The sequence below is a fragment of the Mycetomoellerius zeteki genome, unplaced genomic scaffold, assembly GCF_001594055.1.
Source record: "Mycetomoellerius zeteki isolate Tzet28-1 unplaced genomic scaffold, Tzet1.0 scaffold182, whole genome shotgun sequence".
Taxonomy (NCBI): domain Eukaryota; kingdom Metazoa; phylum Arthropoda; class Insecta; order Hymenoptera; family Formicidae; genus Mycetomoellerius; species Mycetomoellerius zeteki.
In genome coordinates, this window is record NW_017256778.1 from 1533104 (window position 1) to 1556577 (window position 23474).

At 29.4% G+C, this 23474-nt stretch overlaps 1 protein-coding gene across 18 annotated transcripts in view; it reads left to right on the plus strand.

The window, feature by feature from the left end:
- Positions 1-23474, plus strand: part of LOC108721746 (alaserpin) — a 33959-nt gene that overhangs the window by 658 nt on the left and 9827 nt on the right. For 3 of the 18 annotated variants that reach the window (XM_018446462.1, XM_018446457.1, XM_018446459.1), the window contains exons 1-7: positions 4025-4484; positions 10384-10505; positions 11192-11374; positions 11802-12012; positions 12248-12462; positions 12611-12805; positions 12886-13021. In XM_018446462.1, the coding sequence (XP_018301964.1) occupies positions 4475-4484; positions 10384-10505; positions 11192-11374; positions 11802-12012; positions 12248-12462; positions 12611-12805; positions 12886-13021 (1072 nt within the window). In that variant the 5' untranslated portion in view covers positions 4025-4474. Of the gene's footprint in view, positions 1-1005; positions 1054-4024; positions 4485-10383; positions 10506-11191; positions 11375-11801; positions 12013-12247; positions 12463-12610; positions 12806-12885; positions 13022-15073; positions 15220-16393; positions 17162-17984; positions 18146-18580; positions 18742-19461; positions 19655-19897; positions 20110-21598; positions 21854-22072; positions 22233-23474 lie in introns of those variants that run through there. The other 15 variants (XM_018446468.1, XM_018446465.1, XM_018446467.1 and 12 more) reach the window with 12 other exon arrangements.

Here is a 23474-nt window from a genome sequence, read left to right on the forward strand (position 1 = left end):
TCTGCACGAACGAGGTACTTAATTCTTTCTATTTGATAATTACATCAATCGCTAATTGTATTAAAATTTGAGTGACATACATTTTTTTTAAATGACCTAATTAATTTAGCAAATCTATTAATCGCGTTCTTATCGTCTCACATGAATCCAGTGAATGATCAGTTAAATCTATCTATTGCAATAATAAACATGGCACACATATAACAAAACTGTAAATTATTTAACTTTAGTGCGAATTAGAGTTGACCCTTTTTATTAAAATAATTTCCAAATTAAGCGATTAAAAGGAATAGCGTTTTACTTAACGCTCGTTAACATTATTTCACGAATTAAATTTTAAAATATATCAAAGGTGTTTTCCATTTGGTGACAGAAATCGACACAACTGTCATTGTATCTTTGTTATTCACTGAAATGTCAAGAAAGATTGAATGATGTTTGTGTCACTAAATGGAAAGCATTCCAAGTCTAATAAATACCTATCAATGCGAATGATATTTAATTTATGCTTTACTCTATTACCACTTATTTCTATTCCAGCAAATCCTCGTTGTATTGGTAAAGAACAATCGTTGATAATAATAAATTATTACTCTATTTGTTATATCAAGTTTTCGTAATATAATGAATTCCAGATGGAACTTATACCAATTAAATTAATTATTGAGAGGAAACTCTTAATAATTTTTGCATTTTTTATTTTTTATTTTCCATAAATAATTCATTTGATCATTTTTACGATCGAAACGGACCGTACGTAATTAGTCTATAATGTTACATAAATGATTTTGCGTCTCATCATGTGAATCAGCCGGTACCCATAACTGGCGAAAACCAAACTGTGTTTGCCAACTCGACACCTGTTGATACGTTCAGGCATGCGTGCTTCTGTCGACTTAAGTCGCGTTATCGATCTTTGACCACACGACGATATTTCGACCTGACTGGCGAGTAATCGCACAAATGACTAGAATCGATCAAAACTCGATGAAGACATTGACATGGTGGACGAGTGAGTGCGACGTGCAATAGGGATCGATTTACGGAATTTGTGCAAGTATACGTATAAATAAATTCTGAAAGCCGCTAAGTGCCGGAAGCTCGTGTTTGTTGCTTTTGCTGTCAATTGTTGATTGGTAAATTGATATGCAGAGTTGTAACGATTGTTATCTGCGATAATAATATGCGTCATCCCGTCTCGAGACTCGCGTATGGAATCATATTATACCGAGAAAACACGCTGTATGGTTCTGATGACGTCAATACATTTAATTAATGTGCGTTAAGGACTCTAGTCTCTAAGGGGCGTAAACATTAATTAGATAATTGTAACTAAATAATTTTATAATTGTGATTACCGACTATAAATGATTTATAGTCGATAATCTATATGATTTATAATAATTATTGAAATGTAGCTCTCAATTTTTATTTTTATTTTATTTTTGACATTAAAGCAGAAAATAAATTATCTTTTCCGTTAGTGTTGATAAATGAAATATTGTGATATGTACATAACTAAATAATATAACATATATTTATATCTCTCTTTCTTTTTATTCCTTTTAATTTAATATAATAAACGATATGTATCTAATATAATGTATAGGAAATATTTATATTTTTCGAGAGAGCTTTGAAATTTTAAGAAAATTTTCTATACCCTTGACTATTATCTTATTGATTTCTGAAATATAATTTTTTATTTAAAAATTATATAATATGATAATTATTCAACCTGATTAAATATTGATTCATTTGTACGTTCAAAGTAAAATAATTAATCATTAACCAATTTACTTAACAATTAATCATAATTAATCACTAATCAATTAATACTTACGTACAGTACACATTTCTTTAAAGTTTAAGAGAATAAAATTAAAAAATCTTTTGTTCGCGTATTGAAGAGTAAAATATGCTTTCATTATTGTAAAAGTACAAATTTTTAAATAAATAAAAATATCTTTCGGATTCTCTCTCTCTCTTTCTCTCTCTCTCTCTTCCAATAGCAAATCCTTCCGCGTTTCTTTTTACTCATTCTTCCTATTCAGATAAAGTTTCATGAAATTTTGAGAAAATCGGTCTGTCATATTTATGAAAGAATTTTCTTCTAACCTCGGATTCTCTTAATAACTAACGGTGATTTGTAGCAGGTAACAGAAATAAAAATAACCAACTCTACTTTGTGTAATTTGATGACGCAGATTGTATAACAAGGAAAGTACTTGGGTTTCTACGTTTATTTTCGTATATATGTATATGTTACGTTCGTTGAACTTGGAAGAAAAAACTATTTGCGCGCTTAAATTAATTTTGCAAGAATGATATAAAGTTTCATAGTTCCCTTTAAGTTCAAATAAATATTAAAGTTACATTTTAGCGTGTAAGTTTATTATTTTTATATTAAGCTTCGCCTCACTCAGTTTTAATTAATTAAGTAAAATTGATTATTTATCTTAATTGATTTTTAATTCTTGAAGAAGTCTAAAATAGTGCAGTATTGAAGATAAAACGTATAAATCAAAGAAGATCAAGAAATCGTCTATTTAAAATTTCGATATCATATTTATTTTTAAAATGCTTGATTTTGTTTCAATTGTTCTTATCGTAAGACTATGATATTATTAAGTCAAAATGTCTCTAACTATAGGATAATCCCGTAGAAAATAACTGGTTTTGTTACGTAATATATCTCCTTGCATTTTTTTCCTGTTGATCTTCCGTAGGAAGCATATTTTTATACAGCGATGGATATAAACTGTAATATTGTAAGATATTAAATGTCACAGCGATGTATATTCGTATGCTATAGTCCGCTCCAAAAAAATAGTAGCATGATACTCATTAATTTAAATGAATGCAAATGAATGAGATTAAATAAATTTTCTTCAATGCTACACGTAGTGATCCACTGAAAATCCAAACATATTAATTCATAATTTTAATTAATTGATAATTAACTAAATTATTTAATAATTCAATATTATTAAAAAGAAACAAAAATCAATACGCATTAAAAACAGATTAATATGCATATATTGTAATTAATATGCCGAATGTAATATTTATAATTAACGAGTGAAATGATATATAATATTACGTTAATTCGAAAGACATAAATTTAATTTTTCTTTCTTTTTCCTTTTTAATCATTTTTCTATGCTTCGTTTTTTTATGTCCATTTCTCTTATATCTTTATACTTTATATCTTATATACTTCTTATATCTCATACATTCTTTCTTATATCTTTTTATTTGTAAGAGACAAGAGTATACCAAAAATGCAGATAAAGTACACCTGCACAAATGTTTGCACAAAAATCAAAGAGGTGTGTTAGTACGTTTATGAATTTAACCTTGCACTGGGCAACAGGTTTCCTAGAACTGGTTTCGTACCTCGTACAACAAAAATACTCTGCTCAGTAGGATCCTTCAACCTGTAATCTTTCAAAAAGATATGAGACTTAAGGCTGGTATTCATAATCCATTTGTATTTTAAAATCGTTTTAAGCGATATATCTTAAGATGCTAATAGAGTTGACTGGCCTAAATATGAATTTCCATAGTGTAACTCCAAGATTGATAAGCGAATAGAAATAAACAGACCTATTTATAAAATAGAAAAATCGGTGACTTAAGTGAGACTTAAGCAGAGAATTAAACGCCCGAATTGAAACCACTATAACTAATTGGTTGAATCCAATCTTTGGTGCTGTAACTTTTTGAAAATAGTTCTTACATCAAGTGTCATGTGCCGTTTTTTGTGTAAGAATCTAGATCGATATTTATAGTCTATTCTTATTTCAAGACCATCTTAAGTGACATCTTAAGATATTAATTACAGTTCTGTGATTGGCTTATGATATCTTAAAACTGTATTTATAAAATGGTCTTAAGTATGAGAATATTATATTGACTATGAATACCGACCTAGAAGAATTATTTTTCATATATCTCTCGACAACTTCGAGGAATAATACCGGGTTCAAGTTCAACTCGACAACTTCGGGGAATAATATCGGGTTCAAGTTCAATCTCCGCGGAAAGGTCTCCTTGCGTTCTCCGTTCTTGAATCGTGCTCGACCGTGATTTAAGCCGACGATCGGAACGAAAAATCGACAATCAGCTTTCAGCACGGGAGAAGCAAGGAAGGAGACGGTGATGGTCGTGATTGCGTTTTCGGATCTCCTTCGTATCCGTGCGTTTGTATTCCGAGCCGGGTGTAACGTGAGTTCGTCAGGGTCGCCATCGGGGATCGATTAAGGAGCAGCGGCACCGATTCGAGCCGCACGAACGCGCGCTTCCTCACGATTGGTCGTACCACTACGATCGTCTACGTCGACGGACTTGTTTCTCTCGGCGGGGACTGGGGTTTTCCTGAGAAGTTACAGCCAATATTTTATATTCGTTCGCTAGATCGTCCTCCGCAGTAAGCATTCGGTGCTCGAAGGAGGCAGGTTCGTTAAGCAAGATGCGTACACGTAAGTAGATTCAGTTAATCGTTAATCAGTTAATCAAGGAGGGGAACTATTCTCACGCGCTTTATTTATTTCTTCGTTCGATATCAGATCCGAGCAAATTCAATCGTTATTTTATAGATCCACGTGAGATAGTGACTGAAATTTATGTAATTTCGACGATTTCAGATTCTGAGGTTATAATCGTGAAGAAGTGATATTATTCGTGATATTTGTAACATTTCTTAACTGTGGAAATTGAACTCGCCGGTATAATTTCGCAAAGGTTAATAAGAGACACGTGAAAATAATTTTTAAATTCCTTTTATGTAAAAAAAGAACAATTGGTATTATTCTTTACGTTAAAAAGGTCGAACTGAATATTATTATCAAAATTGTAAACCCATTAAAACCTCTAAATCTGTTTTTTTATGTTTATAAAAATATCTTTGCATGGTCGTTTAAAAACTAGAATAATTCTAATTAATTATATATTTATATATTGTTTATAATCTTTCATATTGTCGTATTTTCATTCCACCAATGGATTTATCTCATTCTGTTCATAAAAGTATTAAGGTACGATTATAAAAAAAATTAATAGTTTACGAGTTATTTAACATTTTATGTTAATATGTGCCATAATAAAGTATAAAATATCTCATAAACTATTGGTTTTTTTATATCTTTACCATGATACTTTTATATGCAGAATAATTAGAGGAATCATATTATGCAAAAAAATTATACAATTCTATTTAAAAAAATGGAAGTGACACTCATACTCTTTTTGGTACCTCCACATAGAAGAAAGACAACATGACACGTCCCTCTTGAAACTGTTTCACTTTTATCTGAAACATTTTTTTTCTATCATAAAAACCAAGCGAGATATTTCAGATGCTCGAGTTAGGTGGGACACCCTGTATATAGTATATAGTATATTACATATACCAAAACTTCTGGTAATTACTTTTGTATCCATATTACATGTATACGAAGGTCGTTTGAAAAGTTTTGAGCCTAACTACTACTGAAAATCTATACTTTATAGTACACGTATCATATAGATTTTTAGAATTGGCAGTGTATATTAGAACACAGCTTTGATCCCAAAGTTACTGTTTTTTATTATTATCATCCTGTTTCTTGCTTATGTTTCTCTTCGAATAACTTCGAAATTACATGAGCATCAATTTATAGACTTTATAAAAGACTACAGATTTATTATTTATCTTATTTTATTTATTTCTATGTATTAAAAATATATTTAAAAAATTCAAAAATAATTTTAACAACAGATAATTTATTACAATGTATATATTTTCCATATAACATTTTCAAATTTTCGAAGATATTTCTCGGATTTTTGTGTTAAATCTGATTTAATACATATCTATTAAGAAATTATGCGTTTATTTATCGAGAATTTAAGAAGACACTGCAAAAGGTTAAAAATATAAAACAAAAAGATTTATACCAGACAAGACAAGCCGCGAAAGGATTCGAACAAAAAAGAGAATAAACTTGAAATTTGATTTTTAAATTAAATTTTTCTTATTGTTATCTTCTTGTTTTCTTTCGTGCCACGAGATCTAATGGAATCATCGGATATGATTGCCTCGCAACCGCGATAACCCCAACGCTCTCTATCTTTCTCTATGTAAAAACACCATCGGATACACAAGTCTCACCAAATCTCTTCTGATACGACGACAATGTCTTATCGTTATGTACCGAATTGATATATCGACGATAATGCTATTCGACGAGTCGTAATTCTTGACTCGTCGAATGGTTGCTCCAAGGTGATCCTGGATACCATTCTCGCTCAGTTCATGATTCATTTCTAGAATTGCGCAGCGTGAACTTTTCTTTCATTATCAGTTGATTAGTATCGTCATTTCAGAATTAATCAGATGCCTTCGGTTTATAATACATGATGCAGTTAATTAGTCACACTTTACGTTGGATCTCAACACTATTATATATAGCTTTCATGTTGTACATCGTACATGAATTTTTTTGTTAGACAATGAAATAAAAGAAGAAAAAATGGTTTGATGAGACTAAGAAGGTTAACAATCTTAGTATTTGTTTTATTGTCAATTAGTAAATTATGTACGGTTTATTATTTTACGAAAATTTAGAGTAAATATTAGAAAGAATATATAATGGTTATCTTGAATTATTACGTGACTTTTGTATTGTTTGTATTTGTTGTTCATCGATTCATATCAGTATACAACGTATCACTCTTCTTCTAGTTTGAAAATAGAGAAATGAAAATGAGATAAAATAGGTTTTAAAAGATGAGATAACTCTCAAAACATTCAATTCATAATGCATAGATACACAGTATTTTTTTTCTTCATATCGCAATTTCGATGTAATAATATTTATTTTGCGCTCAATATTGTTATGCACAAAACACAACGAATCCAGTATAATTTTATCGCTGTCGTCAAATAATTTTACCATGTATGAACAATAATTCAAAATAAACTCACTTAAAAAAATTACGATTTATGAAAACTATTTAAATAGCGCGCTTCATAAATTCGTAATACACGAAAGTGCGTGTAATTATACGGCTTATAATTTATTTTTGATTTACGTTAAAGACATTTTACCTAAATTGTTTTTAACACAAAATAAAGTGCAAGAGTTATAAAAAAAAATAAACAGTAGTGTTTTATAAAAATTCTGTGAAATCTTACACGATCATAAAATAAAGTTACGCGTCATTAACATCGGGAAAAGAAAAAAAATAAAGATTCGAATGAAGAAGAAACTTGTAATTCTGGAAAATTCTGTTGGATAAAATATAATTATGCTGTATATAGGAAGCTTATAATGCGATATCGACATGTCGATTAATTGGTCAATTAAGCCCCAATTATTTCGCCAATATTTCTATTAGAAATATTCATTTCTTTTAGAGAGCAAATTTTCTTTTTATTTCCTCTTTAATATTAAAGTAGAATTATTATTGCTGCCAAAAAAGAAACCATTGTACACCAAACAAAATTGTATCTCGATTCGCCTATCCGTTGCATATATCTAGCTGTTATACATGATTAGTCTTACGCACATAACGTGACTGTTACATTAGTATCTTAATGGGTTTTCCCCAAGGCACCAGGAAACATCATCGATTTAATGGTCCCGCGCGATAGTCTCGTTTGTTATTTCTACGTTAAATGCAGTGATATCTTGTCATGTATTTTTATATTGACTAATTCTTATTTTAAGTAATTCTAAGAATTAGATGATCATTGCGTATGCAATATTTTTCAATGCAATGATTATATTTCGCAATATATTTAATGACATTTAAATTACTTAACACAAAAGAATCTAAACGTCATATTCTCGGAATATTAAATTTCCATCAAAGGCAGCATTGCAAAAATTTGCAAGTGTGCACATTTTCATTTTATGATAATATTATGAAAAAGTAATGATTCTTCTGTAAAGTGATATTATTTTTAATAAAAGATATTTTTAGATCAATAGCTTTCACGAAATTTTTATTTTTCTCATGCTTACAATCTCTCACGTTAAATTTTTATCTATTGCATTTAAAAAAAATGTTATATACATTTCTTATTATATAACATAGCAATATAACTTGATGCATTTTATTTTCGATTTATCACAAATGTTATCGCGAGCATAATATTTTTTTAATAGTTAGAAATGTTAATAAATATCATGTACGACATATTATTAATATGTTCTTAGCACATATATATTCATGTTGACGTATCTAACGGTACGGTAACATATGTTTTACATTCTTTTCCTGATCGGTTTATTACGCAACGTAATTATATGTGCTAGAATGTCTCCGGTTCATTAGCCTCTCTTGACAAACATTGAAGGCCAACTAATGATTGTTTTTTCAGTATCAAATATTATCAGTTTGATATAAATTAAAAGTAACTGAGAAGACTAACGCGAATAACTTCTGCCTCAAAAACAGATGGTAATATATTACAAACAGTTTAATTAACTTAATTCAATGAGACACATGAAAGTGCGCATTATAAAAAATTCAATTCATCGAGGTCGTTTTCTATTCATATCTCAAAGTATACTTTAGCTTTAGCTTAACAGGAAGTTATAATTCAAGTATTCAAAAAAATGAATTCTTAAATTAAATTTAAAGAAGAAAAAAATTGGAATAGATGTTTGGAAGGAAAGATAGTGGTCCTCTGATACCCTGCATAAATGACCCGCATGACCCTGACATCCCGCGTTTCTCGCCGCTTATATAATTGTCAAACTTGTTTGCTCTCTGTTAACTTGTAAATTGCTCTCTGTTAACTCGATAGATCCGAGGTCGTATATATTTCTACTGAAGTAATATTTTCTATTATCGCACGAGCTGCGGTATCGCGCGCTGCCCGTATTCTTGTTTGTCACAGCGTTCCTCTCGTGGCTCTCTGATTGTGAGAAACTCGGGACGTAATCGACTTCCGATTTAATGACTTGTATAGCGGCATTTACTTATTACTAAGCTGGAATTTAAATGATAATCAACAATCTAAATGAAAAAAGAGAATGACGTCTTCGCTTTAAGTGTGAACGGAATATACTCTTACTTACGGAATGTACTCTTACTTTATTCTAATTTTTTAGAATAAAATTAATTCTAATTTTTCAAAAAATTCAATTTTATACCTGTACTATCTTTTTTTATTATATTAATTAACAACAGTCAATTAGAACAATTAGAACAATTGTTTACGAATATTTACGATTTTTATTATTGATATCATAAATGTTCTCCTATTTTTTATGAAAAGCGTGTTTAATGCACGTGTAATGTATGAAAACATCATCCAATCGATATGACGTACGTTAGAATATTTAATAATATCCGATGTATCAATCAAAAATTGTCCTAATTACATTATTATTCTTGAATACTGTTACGTAATGATCGTAAATACGAATGATTATTAATCATTATCCCGTCTTACGACATGTATATATGATTCATCATAACAATTATAATTCGATTAAAAAACATGGTGACTACAGTAACAGAGGTGACTACAGTAACATTTTAATGGCTAGTGAAGAATTATTTTTATAATATAAAAATATATATATATACTTAAAGCTATTGAAAGATATGCAAAATATTTAACTAAATAATTTTATTAAATTTTTTAAATTGATGTAAACGATAAGAATATAGTAAATCAATATTATAGAAATATGTATTTATTCTTTTTTGACGATCAAATTAGTTTTTAAATATTTATGTCATTTTATTTATCTTATGCCGCTAAATAACTACAATTGTTTAAAAATCCGGTTCTTATGTTTTTCGAGTTCTTGAGTTAGTTTTTCTGTCGATAAACTTCAGTTCATAAAACTTCGCTTTATTACTTACTTTAAATGTGTAATATTGCAATTGTCCTTCGAATCGTTGTAATCTTCATGTTCGCTTCTTGAAAGTTGAAAGACTCTATTGTATAGACACATAATATGTAAATATGTGTATGTAAGATTTGTAACAATGTGGTAGTTTCGTGTTCACCTTGGACGACATGTCTGACACTTTATTTCGATTTGTATGCGACCTTCGAACGCAAGTGTTCAATTTTCGACAGTAATCCTATAATGCTCAAAGCGATGATCTTTCCAATGTTATATATCTTATGTTATCATATTAAAATATCAGACTAGAAGAGAGAATTGATGTTGTTTATTTTCATTTAAGGACAATTGCATGTATAAGCGTAAAAGTATTTAAAAGTTTATATCATTGTTAATATTAAAATTATTGAACTAGTAAAAACAATAATTTTATGTTTTCTTTTTTGTTAAACATCTTGACTATATGATTCGCGTATACATAGAATTTTGTAATAAATTTACTATTGATTTTTTTTTGTTATTACAGTACAAAGAAGTTTTTTGGCATTTTGCCTATTTGCATCAACCATGGCCGCGGCAATTGAAAATAATTTCGCCGTTCAAGCTGTTTCTCAGGGCGCCAATTTGTTCTCCGCCAACTTCGTCAAGGTATATTAATATTGAATTTAAATATTTTTAAAGTTCTATATATATTAATATTTGATATTGTATAGAATTTTCATATTTATTAATTGAATGTTATACGGTTATATAATTTATAAATAATTATGAGAAAATAACTTTGGCGAAATCTATATGAAGAGCAGACTTTCAAAATGCATTTTGTCAAAAATTTATAATTTTCAGAAAACGAGAAAGAAAGCCACAAGGAAATCACGCGCTTTACAGAAAATAACAATCAGTACGATGTAAAATGTTAAACAAAATTGCTAAACTATTTCTAATAATGTTAAACAAATGCATTTGTTTGTCTCTATAAGTTAAAGGACAATGCACTTCGAATGTTCAAACTTTTTTCAGCACATAAATTGATGAAAAAAATGTTTTCAGAACATCGTAGAGTAGCTTAAAATATGAGTCTTTCAACATTAAACACTGTGCCATCTCTAATTAAAAAAATGAAATTTTGGATAAAATGCATTTTGGAAGCCTACTCCTCATATTACTAATTTTAATACACTAAATAGTAAATCAGTAACTTGCTGATTGTGAAATAATCGAAAAAGAAATGTCTGATTTTCTTCATCTGATTAATTTTCTGATATTCGTAGTGAAACTTTTATACTGTTAATTTGAAAATGGAAGAGTGTTTATAATGAATAATCTTTTTTTAGACCGTTTCACAAGAACAATCAAACAATTTGATATGTTCTCCCCTGAGTGCCCACATTGCCTTGAGCATGGCAGCTGATGGCGCTGCTGGAGATACCGAGGCGCAGTTTAAAGATGTTCTCAAGCTTCCAGCCTCGAAATCACAAATTCTGGAAGGTTACCAGAATATCATCGATAAATTGAATGTAATTATCAAATTACATTATATTGTAAAACGTAATAGTTGTACGCCACTTACAGAATTTGAAACTAACAGTAACATATAAAAAACATAAACACAGTAAGACGTACAGTAATAAGCGAATCGGTCAATCATAGTCGAGAACGTAAGGCAATAATATATGTAAGCAATAGCAAATAAACAATATTGATTTGCTTATTGCTTACATTTTACTAATTATGTTTCTCTATGTGTTACTTAAATCTTCAAAATTTAATGAAATTAGAATAATATTTATAAAATGTACATTCTTAAAATTTATCAATCAAATTTATGACATACTATTCATAAAATGTGACACAATTATTTATCGAATTAATTTAGTCATATCTTGTGATATAACACTCTATTGATAAATAATGCTAATCGAAATAATGGAATTATCCTTTCAGAATGTTGAGAATGTTACTTTGAAGCTCGGTAACAAGATGTTTATCGGCAAAGACTTCCCAGTAAGACCTGAATACAAACAGGACCTCGAGACATATTATAAATCTGACATTCAGTCAGTAGACTTCAATGAAAGCCAAGAAGCTGCGAACATCATCAATACCTGGTGCAAAGAACAAACAAATGATCGCATCAAGAACATCATTAATGAAGGTAGACATTCACTGTGAAATTCAAATTATAAATAAGATTTTCTTATTTTCTTTATTTGAACAAAGAATTTGACATAAATTTAGAGCAGTTGATTCATAAAGAATGTAGTAACTCACCAAAGTGCTAAATATTTTCATTATCTGTAGATATTATATTTTCATTATTATATATAAATGATGTACTGATTTGAATCAGCAATTGAAAGTATGCTTATAATTTGTATTATCGATTATAGGCGATGTGGATAGTAATACTGCACTGGTGCTCGCAAACGCGGTGTATTTCAAGGGCCTATGGGAACATCAGTTCGATCCTAAGGCTACCACGGATCGTCCGTTCCATGTTAACGCCAACACCGTGAAAGATGTTCCAACTATGTATAGAAAGGGCAACTATAAATACGTCGAAATGCCGGAATACGATGCTAAATGCATCGAATTGCCATATGCGGTAATATTACGTTCATAAATTAGAAACAATATTTAGTCAAATGTGTAAGATTATTTACTTTTCACAAGTGTGTGTTTCGCAGTTGTGGTGAAAAGCAACGAAGTATTTCGCGAATCTTTTTTTATGAGTGTAAATTTTATTATTGTAGAATAAAGAGGTCAGCATGGTGATCATTCTACCCAATAAAGTTGACGGTCTAGCTGCGCTGACCGACAAACTCGAGGAAGTTAACGCAGAATGCAGTTCTCGCCTCGCTCAAACATACGCACGTGAAGTCCGAGTATATCTGCCCAGGTTCAGGACTGAGACCAAATTGGATCTTAAAGATACATTGTCCAATAAGGTACGTCGCAATGTTCCGTCGATAATCGATAACAAAATAAATGCAACATCGTATCTAATTTGCGATCTTACTTACTGCAGATGGGTCTTACTGAGCCATTCAGCAATAGAGCTAACTTTGACGGCATTTCGGAGGTACCTGTGAAGATCGACAAAGTCGTGCAAAAAGCTTTCATCGAAGTTAATGAGGAAGGTAGCGAGGCAGCCGCCGTTACTGGTAAGTACACCTTGTTTTGTTTCTTGCATTTGTTTGTGGCTGAAAACGGGCGAAATATTATCTTGAAGTTTAGAGTAATCTTTAAATAGAGAAAAATGTGTAAGTCAAATAATTTCCTTTAGATACTTTCTATATTTTTGTCTCACTTTTTACCATCTATTTTATCTACGTGTTATATGTAACTGTTACACGTTACAGTTATTGTTGAGTGAGAAATTAATAGCTGTACTATTGTTAGTTAATGTGTTTGCTGGGTTATTTATAACTTTGAAAGAAAATGATAACACGTAATATTTAACTATTTATAATCTAGATAGAATACAAGAGAAAAATAATAATAATCATAAGTAACATTAATTTCACATCAAGAGCAAGATGATATTTCGTCTAATTTTATTTGGGATACATCGAAATTCCTTTTCGCTTCTTAGAAACTCTGAGAAATTATTTTTTGGAGATTATTCAATTATGCTTGTGCATGCAACATTATTTTAATGTTATGTTAATCGTGTAGCAAAATTCCAAATTTTTCGCTCTCAGAGTTTCCGCGGCACGGATGTATGTGATCTTGTACGCTGCCGTGATTTTAAACTGAGTGTGATAGCTAAATGTTGCTTACATGCTTTCTACATCAGCAGGTTTGCTAGTCTTCGCACAGTATACTTTTCATGTCTTTCCATCTTATCTACTTTTTTTTCTATGCTTACTTTTATATCTCCACTTTAGTAAACATACTATGCATTGTTAATTAATGCTTTATCACACCGCATAGCACCAAATCGCACGTTTGTTTGATTATGCACCTGTTACTCACGTTGCACCTATTATATTATGACTTTTTGTCACACAATGACAATCGTATACAAGACGAGCTAATTGTTATTTATGATCTGTTGTTTCGATGATATTCGGAAAAACTTGTAATTTAAATTTTTTAATAAATGGAGCGTTTCAGTGTTGCGACTATTGACACTTGATCAGTGCTCGCACTTAAATCTTGCATGTAGTTAACATGTATTATGGTGATTGCATAGCTTGTGTTCGTATTTATTATTACAAGCTATGCTATGTTCTGAGAATTATTTCGAAGGAACAGTTGGGATTTTTTAGGTAACACAAAATTTAAAATTTAGAAGCCTTTAAATAGACTATTGCACTTAAATTAAACTTTGTGAACTTCTGCAGTTTACTTTTAAAAGTAAAATTGCACGAGTGATTGGACGGTGAAGTAATAGAAGCTCAAAATTGTGGGGAGTTAAAGTTGATTTTATATTCACGAATTAAATCATCTTTAACAAACTTAGAATACGCATCTATCGATAGTACCAGAGAACTATGCAGTTCACGGTTCACGACACTAAAGATATATTTTGCGATAACGGTTCTATTTGTGATACTAAATTAATCATCTCATTAGAATATATAAATACCTTAATTAAAACTAAGCTATTAAGAAAAAAGAAAAAGGAAGAGATTAAAATTTTCAAGAAAAATTTATCGAGCCCTTCCTAACTACATGAGAAGGCATAATAAATGGGATTCTCATCATGATGATATCCAATCAGACTACGAATGAATAGTTTTGTTACATTGTAACAACAAAATGGATTGCGCTTTTCCTCGATTCGATATATTTGACAACAAAATATACATCTGTCATATATATTATAGAAATAGAATTTTTTTATTTGATTCGATGAAAGAATTGGCGAAAATAATGTAGACGCAATAGATTTATATACATTAAACTAATAAAATATTTTAAACGAGTAACTTCTAAAAAATAGATATGTATATTTATATATAAAACACGAGCGATTTTCATTGCTTGACTTACTCGCTGATTCTATCGTAATCAGATGCATCGTTACTAAATTCTTCTTTTCTTTTCCTGCACTCTCAACCAGTTTCTACTCTCTGACCAAGTCTTAGCATTACTAATATTCAATCAGTCATATCTCTCGTCTGAATATTTCTCGCGTGCTCTGGGTATCCAAGAGCGCACCCGATTATTGAAACGGATAATTGATACAAAGAATGATCTTCTGACAGGTGCCTCTGTCAGACCTCTTTCGGGTACTTGGAAACCGGTGGAGCCTTTATTACTTCGCGTCGATCATCCTTTCCTGGCGATCATTAAACACAACAGCGTCGCGTTATTCGTAGTGAAGATCCTGTGGTAGTGATAATATTTATACGTTTTTCGTAATAGAAAACAGTAATTACTTTTTATATTACACTCGTGGCAGAGACGCGGGTACACAATGATACTTTTTAGTTATTCGCGTGTATTTTTACGTACTATCGATATACTCAGCAATTTTATAGCTGAAAAAAATAAATATTTTTATGTGCGATTAATAGTAAAGTTAATTTATGATAAAGTACATACATCTTTCGTATAAAATGATACAGCTGATGGTATCTCGTGAGATGTATAACTTATAAAGCATGACATTATTTGTATAATAATAGAAATTAAATTTCATAAATTATTATTGCTCAATTATTGCTTAAATATTTGATTATGCACAAGTCCGAAAACGTGCAGTTTTGACAACATATTTAAGTAGGCGATTATTATTTTAAAAAGACACTCTTGTTTCTCTTTTAATTTAATTATTATACGTATTATGTGATATGTAATTAATTACTCTGTTCAATAGATTTAATTATTCCACAACATAAAACCATCAAACATTAGTAGAATTTTTGATAATTCGATGAGAATAATTAATATACATAATACGTATATATATTTGTTGATTATTTTAATTATCACTTTTTGGTCACTTTATTTCTATAGCTTTATTATATTTTTATATATACATGAGAATTTTCTTAATCAATATTTTTTCCTTTGTTAATTATTTCTTATTTGTTAAATTTTACGTACAACGCAATATATTACGGGAATTCGAAGTGCATTTAAATCGATTCAAAAACGTTATTCTGTAATAATTTTAATTTTTAGCGGTATTTATTACGAAGCGGTATTTATTTTACCTTCTCTTATTACAAAATATAAACTATGATTATAAAAATATTGATGTTAATATTTTATAAAGGTATATTAGCTTTCTAAAATATTAATACAATATATATATTATATATAACATGAGAATATTAATAATTTAACGTTTTAACTCTTTATTATAATATTTTTATCCTATATATAATACATGCATTTATAAATATTACTGTACGTAAAAAGTATATAAATTTTGTTGTAAATGAGAAATTCAAACTGCAAACAAATCTGTTTTTGAGCCAATTTGAATTCGTTTAAAAGCACTTCGATGCTTCTTCTGATCGCTTTTTCAACTCTTATGTAAAAGATTACATGGTAGAAACTTGACATTTGTCTGGTAGGCATCAGCAATCGAAGATTTCTACCCAATTTCGAGAACTTCGAAGCGAACAGGCCATTTTCATTCATAATGAGATGGTCAAACGATTTCGAACTATTCCGAGGCGTCGTAAATGATCCGAGATTAAGAAGTTAACGAGATGAGTCGCACGTGTGAACATCATAAAATGTGGTAGCAGCTAAACGATCTGTAAGATCTCCTATTAATCTGCTTATCCTTTTTTTTTCTTATTGTATTAATTTTATCACTTGCGATCATTCTTGTAATTTCTTCACATTTTACACAGATCGATTACCTCGCAACAGTAACTGTTCGCAATTACTGTTTTATTGGGCTATCAATAATTCAATTATAAGATTTTTACGAACATAACAATTTGAATAAATTCGTCGCAAGCGTTATAAGCAATAATTGATAACAGCGAGAAAAGAACGTCAGAAGAGAAAAAAATTTTCTCAAAGAGGATCAAGTTAAATTCTATGCAAACATTCGTATGCAAACATTTGTACAGTGATTGCATTGACCAAAAAAAAAAAAACAAATCGACAAGGATCTCGTTGTACAGATTGTCTTATAGTTATTTTGTTCGCAGGAGTTTAAACCGTGCTACTTATATTATAGTATAGGTACATATACCGATTTTCGAAATAAATCGATCGTTTTATTGTGATATTCGTTATATGAATAACAACAGATTGTTCATATTTTGATTAAAAAATCGTGTGATTGCATAAACATGTCAAAGATATGAATCACGCAAAAAATTTGTAGTTTGAAAATTCATTGTTCGATCGTTTAACATTTATTAGCAAATTCAAACTATAAAGTACTCTAGTTGGCATGTTTGTTATAATTATTGTTTTAGCTAAACGTTCTTCGATCTCATTATAATAACTGATTTAAAAATGTCAAATTGTTGATTTTTGTGTAATATCTTATTCTACTCTTTTTGAATAAAATGCATCGTTTATTGGCGATTCCTGTACTTTCTAAATCATCTCTATATAACTGAAAGAATTATTTGATGAAATAACGGACGAGAAATCGTACATGTATAATATTAAATTGAAAACAGTGTCGAGAAAATGGAAGTTTGTAATGAAAAAAACCGAAAAAAATCGGAATGCTTAACCCTAAAACACTATCAATATTAAGTAATATTGCTATTGATACATAAATTTTATGTCCGAGAAAATAGGCCATTCTTATAATTAATGTAACACAAGATTTTCATACACAAAATTTTATATTTTTGATGAAAAAATATTTATAATGTATAATAAATAAGTCTGATAAACTTTTATAAACACAAATTATTAATCTAAAAGGAAAAAAGAATAAATACACTATCAAATTTCTTTTAATACTGATCACTAGAAAATTCAAATTGATACATATCGGACTGAATTTTTAAAAGCTTGTCTCTGCTTTGGTGGATGGCACTAAAGTACTCACAATTAGGCTTCAGCTTTTAACATGGCAGATTTGGATCTCCTACTGATCACTGAAGGCATATCTTAGCGTTCAATAACTTCGTACGTTATAGGGTTAAGCGAATGTGTAACGAGCGAGCTCTTATATTTTGTTCACAGTTATGACGATATTCTTGGAAGTCGATTGGATAAATATTGTGGAACCTGTAGTATTTAACATAAATCGACCGTTCTATTATCATATTTATTATAACGGGGGGACATCGTTCATATCTTTATTTGAAGGCGTCAATATTGTATCGTAAAGCAATCATCAATTTGGTATCACGAATAAATTATAAAAAATCTACAATATTGATCATCTATTCATTTTTGTTGCGGCTCTTGTACTACCTGAATGGTATTAGTATTTAGTTAGCTTAAAATTATGTTAAAATTTTAAAGTTTCAAGTTTTTCCGGAATTATACAAGCTAGAGAAAATATCGCTAATACAGACATTGCGATATTTGTGTAATATATGGAATGCTTTTATCAAAGAACATGCATGTGCTTATGTTTCAATTCATTTTCTGCATACAATAAAGATTAAAATAATTATTTAACGGGATAATTCATAAGAAATTAAGACAGTTCATTTGAAGCGGCAAATTTAATAAATCGTACATCTATAACACCAAGTGAAGATCGCTCGAATGATAAACGAATATACATATATAACTGATATAACGAACAATCTTTTATATTCTGTTCACAGTTGTGGAAATTGTGGTTGGTAGTATGATAATTGGAGAAGTACCTTTAATATTCGACATAAATCGACCGTTTTATTATTATATTCGTCATAATGACGGAACATTCGTAGCTTTATTCGATGGTCGTGTAAACGTACCAGAAATGTGACAGATTTTAAACAATATTAAGAATCTTTATAGATAGATTTTACTTCATAAAAAATTACCGAATAAAAATATCTGCATCTGATGTCTGCTTTTGTTTATTTCTTTAACTTTATCATTTATTTAATGGCATACCTATTTGAGTATTTATGTTTTGAACAACTTTTTATGTAACTAGATAATTTGGTAGTATAATTATTCAAATAGAAAGTTGAAATACTATCTTTGGTAAAACATACTGTCGTGATGTGCGTAAAAAATTCTAAATGAATAAGAAAATACGTAAGAATTTTTTTCGTATTCTGTTCATAGTTTTAGTATTTTCAGTTGCCAGCATAATAATTACGAAATCAGAATTCATATTGTAAATTGATCATTTTATTATTATGTTCGTCATAACAAGGGAACATCGCTTGTATCTTTGTTCGAGGGTCTTGTAAAAGTACCAGAAATATAATAGATTTTATTCTGTAAAAAACTAAATCAGCTGAATATCTTCATCTGTCTGCTTTTGTTTCTTTTATCTTTAACTTTACCACGCATTATTCATTTAATAACATACATATTTGTTTTAAATCATATTTTATGTAGTTAGACAATTACGAGAATCATTTGGTAGTATAATCATTTGAATAGAAAGTTGAGATATTATCTTCGGCAGAGCATACGTTCGTGTCATGCATGAAAAGTTTTAAATAAACAGAAAATACATAATGATTTTTTTATATTCTGTTCACAGTTCTAGTAGGTAAAGGGACCAGTGTAATAATTAGGGAATCGTTAGAATTTGACGTAAATCGATCGTTTTATTATTACATTCGTCATAACGGGGTAACATCATTCGTGTCTTTATTCGAGGGTCTTGTGAACATACCAGAAATGCAATAGATTTTACTCTGTAAAAAATAAAATCAGCTGAATATCTGCATCTATCTGCTTCTGTTTTTTTTTATCAATTTCATCACGCATTATTAATTTAATAACATATGTGTTTGTGTATTTATATTCTGAACGATCTTTTATGCAGTTAGATGATTACAAGAATCATTTGGCAGTATAATCATTTGAATAAAAAGTTTAGAAGCTATTTTCGGTAAAGCATACGTTCGTAATGTCCATGAAAAGTTTTAACTGAACACAAAAATACATAATGATTTTTTATATTTTGTTCACAGCTGTGATATTCACTCCGTTTAGTGCAATAATTAGCAATTTATTAGAATTCGACGTAAATCGACCGTTTTATTATTATATTCGTTATAACGAGGGAATATTGTTCGTATCTTTGTTCGAGGGTCATGTGAACAAGCCAGAAATGTAATAGATATTCTTTACGATAAATATCGCCAACCTATAAATTTTATTGCCGATGTCTGCACGCTATTTATAAGCAAAATCTTCGATATTGTTAAGTGTTTTTGTTCTTTTTATGTTGCCATTTTTGTGTTAGTTGAACAGTTTTAATTGTTATGTTTGTAATTCTTATTCTAATTATAACAATGTAATACTACGATCTTAAACATTTCGATGTTTATATTATTGTAATACTTAATTATTTTTACAATTTATAATACTCAATTATTGAACTTATAGTATATATTTGAAGCATTATTTAGCGGCGAAATATATATCGTCTTTTAAATAATTACAATAATTACAATAATTGTGTCGAAATAATTAATGTCTGATACATTAAAAGATTTATTAGTAAATTCAAATTGGGGGAAATGGGTGAATTGTGCTAAGAGAAATTTATTGTCTTGGAATGGTTTTCGAAGTTTAAAGCGATATAAGTATGGAAATAGATACTATAAACATTCTTCTACATACATTACATATCCTCATATTGAATAGATTTTTTATTCAATAAGATTGTATTTACAATATTACGTTGCAATATAAATATATATTAAATATATTTTAAATATATATTAAGCAAAAATACAAAACTAATATAATAATGCATATAGACTTTGGCAAAATAAAATGACAAAATAAAATAATAATGCAAAGAAGAAACGAAAAAATTAGTGCTAGTTATATAATATATGGAAGATGGGTAATTGTGCGCATTTTAAAACGCTTGCGCACAGTTGCGCGCGACCTGATTCGATATGAAATACGATTACTTCAACACTTCCTAACCAAACTTAATAAGTTACAGCTCAAAAGACGCACATAATAACATACTTTAATAACATATGCAACTTTAAACAAACAAATAAAAAATACGGACCCATCTTATTTTCTGAACGCTAAAATAACAAGAAAAAATACGATTTCACTTTTTTGTATTTCTCTAGCAACGCATTTACGTCGTACCTTTTGTAATTATATCTTAAGAGGACGACCTCCTGCGTAAAAATTTCACCGCGGTGATGTTTTCATCTATTGGAAAAGTACCAAACCAGAATGTGCACAATTACTCGCTGCGCACAGTTCCCCTCTTTCCCCTAAATGATTTCTGATATTAGCAAGCTATTCCTTCTTGTTATGACTATATATAATTGTTTTACCTGGACATTCTTAGCATTTGTTCAATCTCTCATAATAAATTTAAAAAATCTTTTTTTCGACACTCTTTGTCTTTTTTCTATTTTCAAATAACATGCCTCAATGATTAATATGCATTGTTTATATCAGAAAATAACATGCATGTGTATTTGCTTCTAAATTACTTTTTAGAATTTGTAAATTATGTATATATCTCTCTAAACAGTCATAAGAATTTTCTTGCAAAAGTAATCTTGGTACTAATAAAAAAGAAGTATATATTAAAAACTCGAAACAACGACACAGAACATACATACGTTCATGAAAAAAATCTTGAACGATCAAGCACGCATAATAAGCAGTTCTTTATGTTTTGTTCGCAGTTGTGGAAATTACTCTTACCAGTCTTATAACCAATGTACCAGAGTTCGACATAAATCGATCATTCTTTTATCAAATCCAGTATCGGCCATTAAACCAATCTTTATTCGATGGCCGCGTGAACGTGCCAGAAATATACTAAACGGCATGTGGGAAAGATTATCATACATCGATTTTTCAGCACATTCTATGGCAAATTCGCCATACGAAATTAAACCGACATTATAAAGAGTTTATTAATTTTTTACCAGACAAAGGTATTTTGAATTATGATTATTATAATAGTCCTAATTTCTTTACTGAATATCCCGCTTACCTAATATTTGTATTCTGCTCTAAACAGTTGCAGTGGATATAATAATTAATTAACATATATAAATAATGAACAAAGCATACATTTGTGTCTTGCACAAGCGAAAAGACTCGATGGAAGTTTCTTAGACAATCCTATAATGTGGTTTGCATTGTATTTGCAGTTCTCCAACTCACGTTCGAGTCTTTGATAATACAACCGGAACTGGAATTTGAAGCAAACAAACCCTTCTTATACTGTATTAAATACAACTCGCCAAACGTAACTTTATTCTCAGGCTATGTAATCGAGCCGAAAATATAAGGCAAAAAATATTTTGCTGCTCCAGCTAGAATTATAATTGTTTTTTGTATGTGATAGAAAATTATGTATTATAGAATTATGTAGCATAGAATTTATAGCACAAATCTAAATTCTATATAATTTAGATTTGTGCTATAAATTCGTAAGTATAATAAATTTGTAAGTATGTAACAGTGTTACATACTTACCCGGGTTCCAATATGGCAGTAGTATCAGGTCTCGACATTTAAATCAGACAAATATTATAAGGTCCTTATCGGGACCTTATTTTAATTTCCAGTTGAGCATACTGGCTATGACCTTATATATTTTCCTTTTAAGGACCTGATTATTATAATCTATAAAGACCTTACGGGGAAACAGCGTTACACACTTAGACCCGATTCCACCTTTTGGTAAATTTTACCTATTGGGCAAATAGCAAAATTACCCAATCACATGAGCGGATTGTCAGATTTATCTAACAGGTAAAATTTACCAAAAGATGGAATCGGCCCTTATTCAGGTCCCGATAAGGCAATAGTAGCGAGTCCCGACAACTAAATCAGGCCAACATTATAGGGTCTTTATCGGAACCCTATTTTAATTTCTAGTCGGATATCTTTATTTATATGATTAGGTACAATACATATCCAATATCGCAGTACTTGCTAGAAATTTATCTATTTTAGCTATTTTTCGTACTTAGATAATTTTCGCTATAACTGCAAGATCACTTTTTTGAGTGACAAATACATGTATTTGACAATTAAGCAGAATTGGTACAATTAAATTACGTCTTAGTATTGTTTTTTATTTAAAATGCATGTAAACGCGAATTTACTTTTACACTCGCATATTACACTCAATACGATTTATATCCGATACTTTTTTTTTGGAATTGTAACATTAAATTTGTCTAGGAAATTATTTATACCCAAGAAATTATCTATTTTGCATGTCATCCGATTTTTATTTATTTATATTTATATTATGCTACATCTGGTTTATTTTATTGTTTTAAACAATATTTAACAAAAATCAATGAATGGGCTGCGCAAAATTGAGATAACTTGCTGGATTATTCTTTTAATACGTTTTATGCTTTATTTGATATATCTTTTATAATTAAGTATATTTATATCCTAAAAAAAAGTTATGTAATTTTAATAAGCCGAAATAATGAAATTAAATTACTGCAAAAAGTGTAGCAACTTAATTTCACTTTTTGATTTATTAAATCAATTTTATATACACATACACAACATGCACACACAGATCAA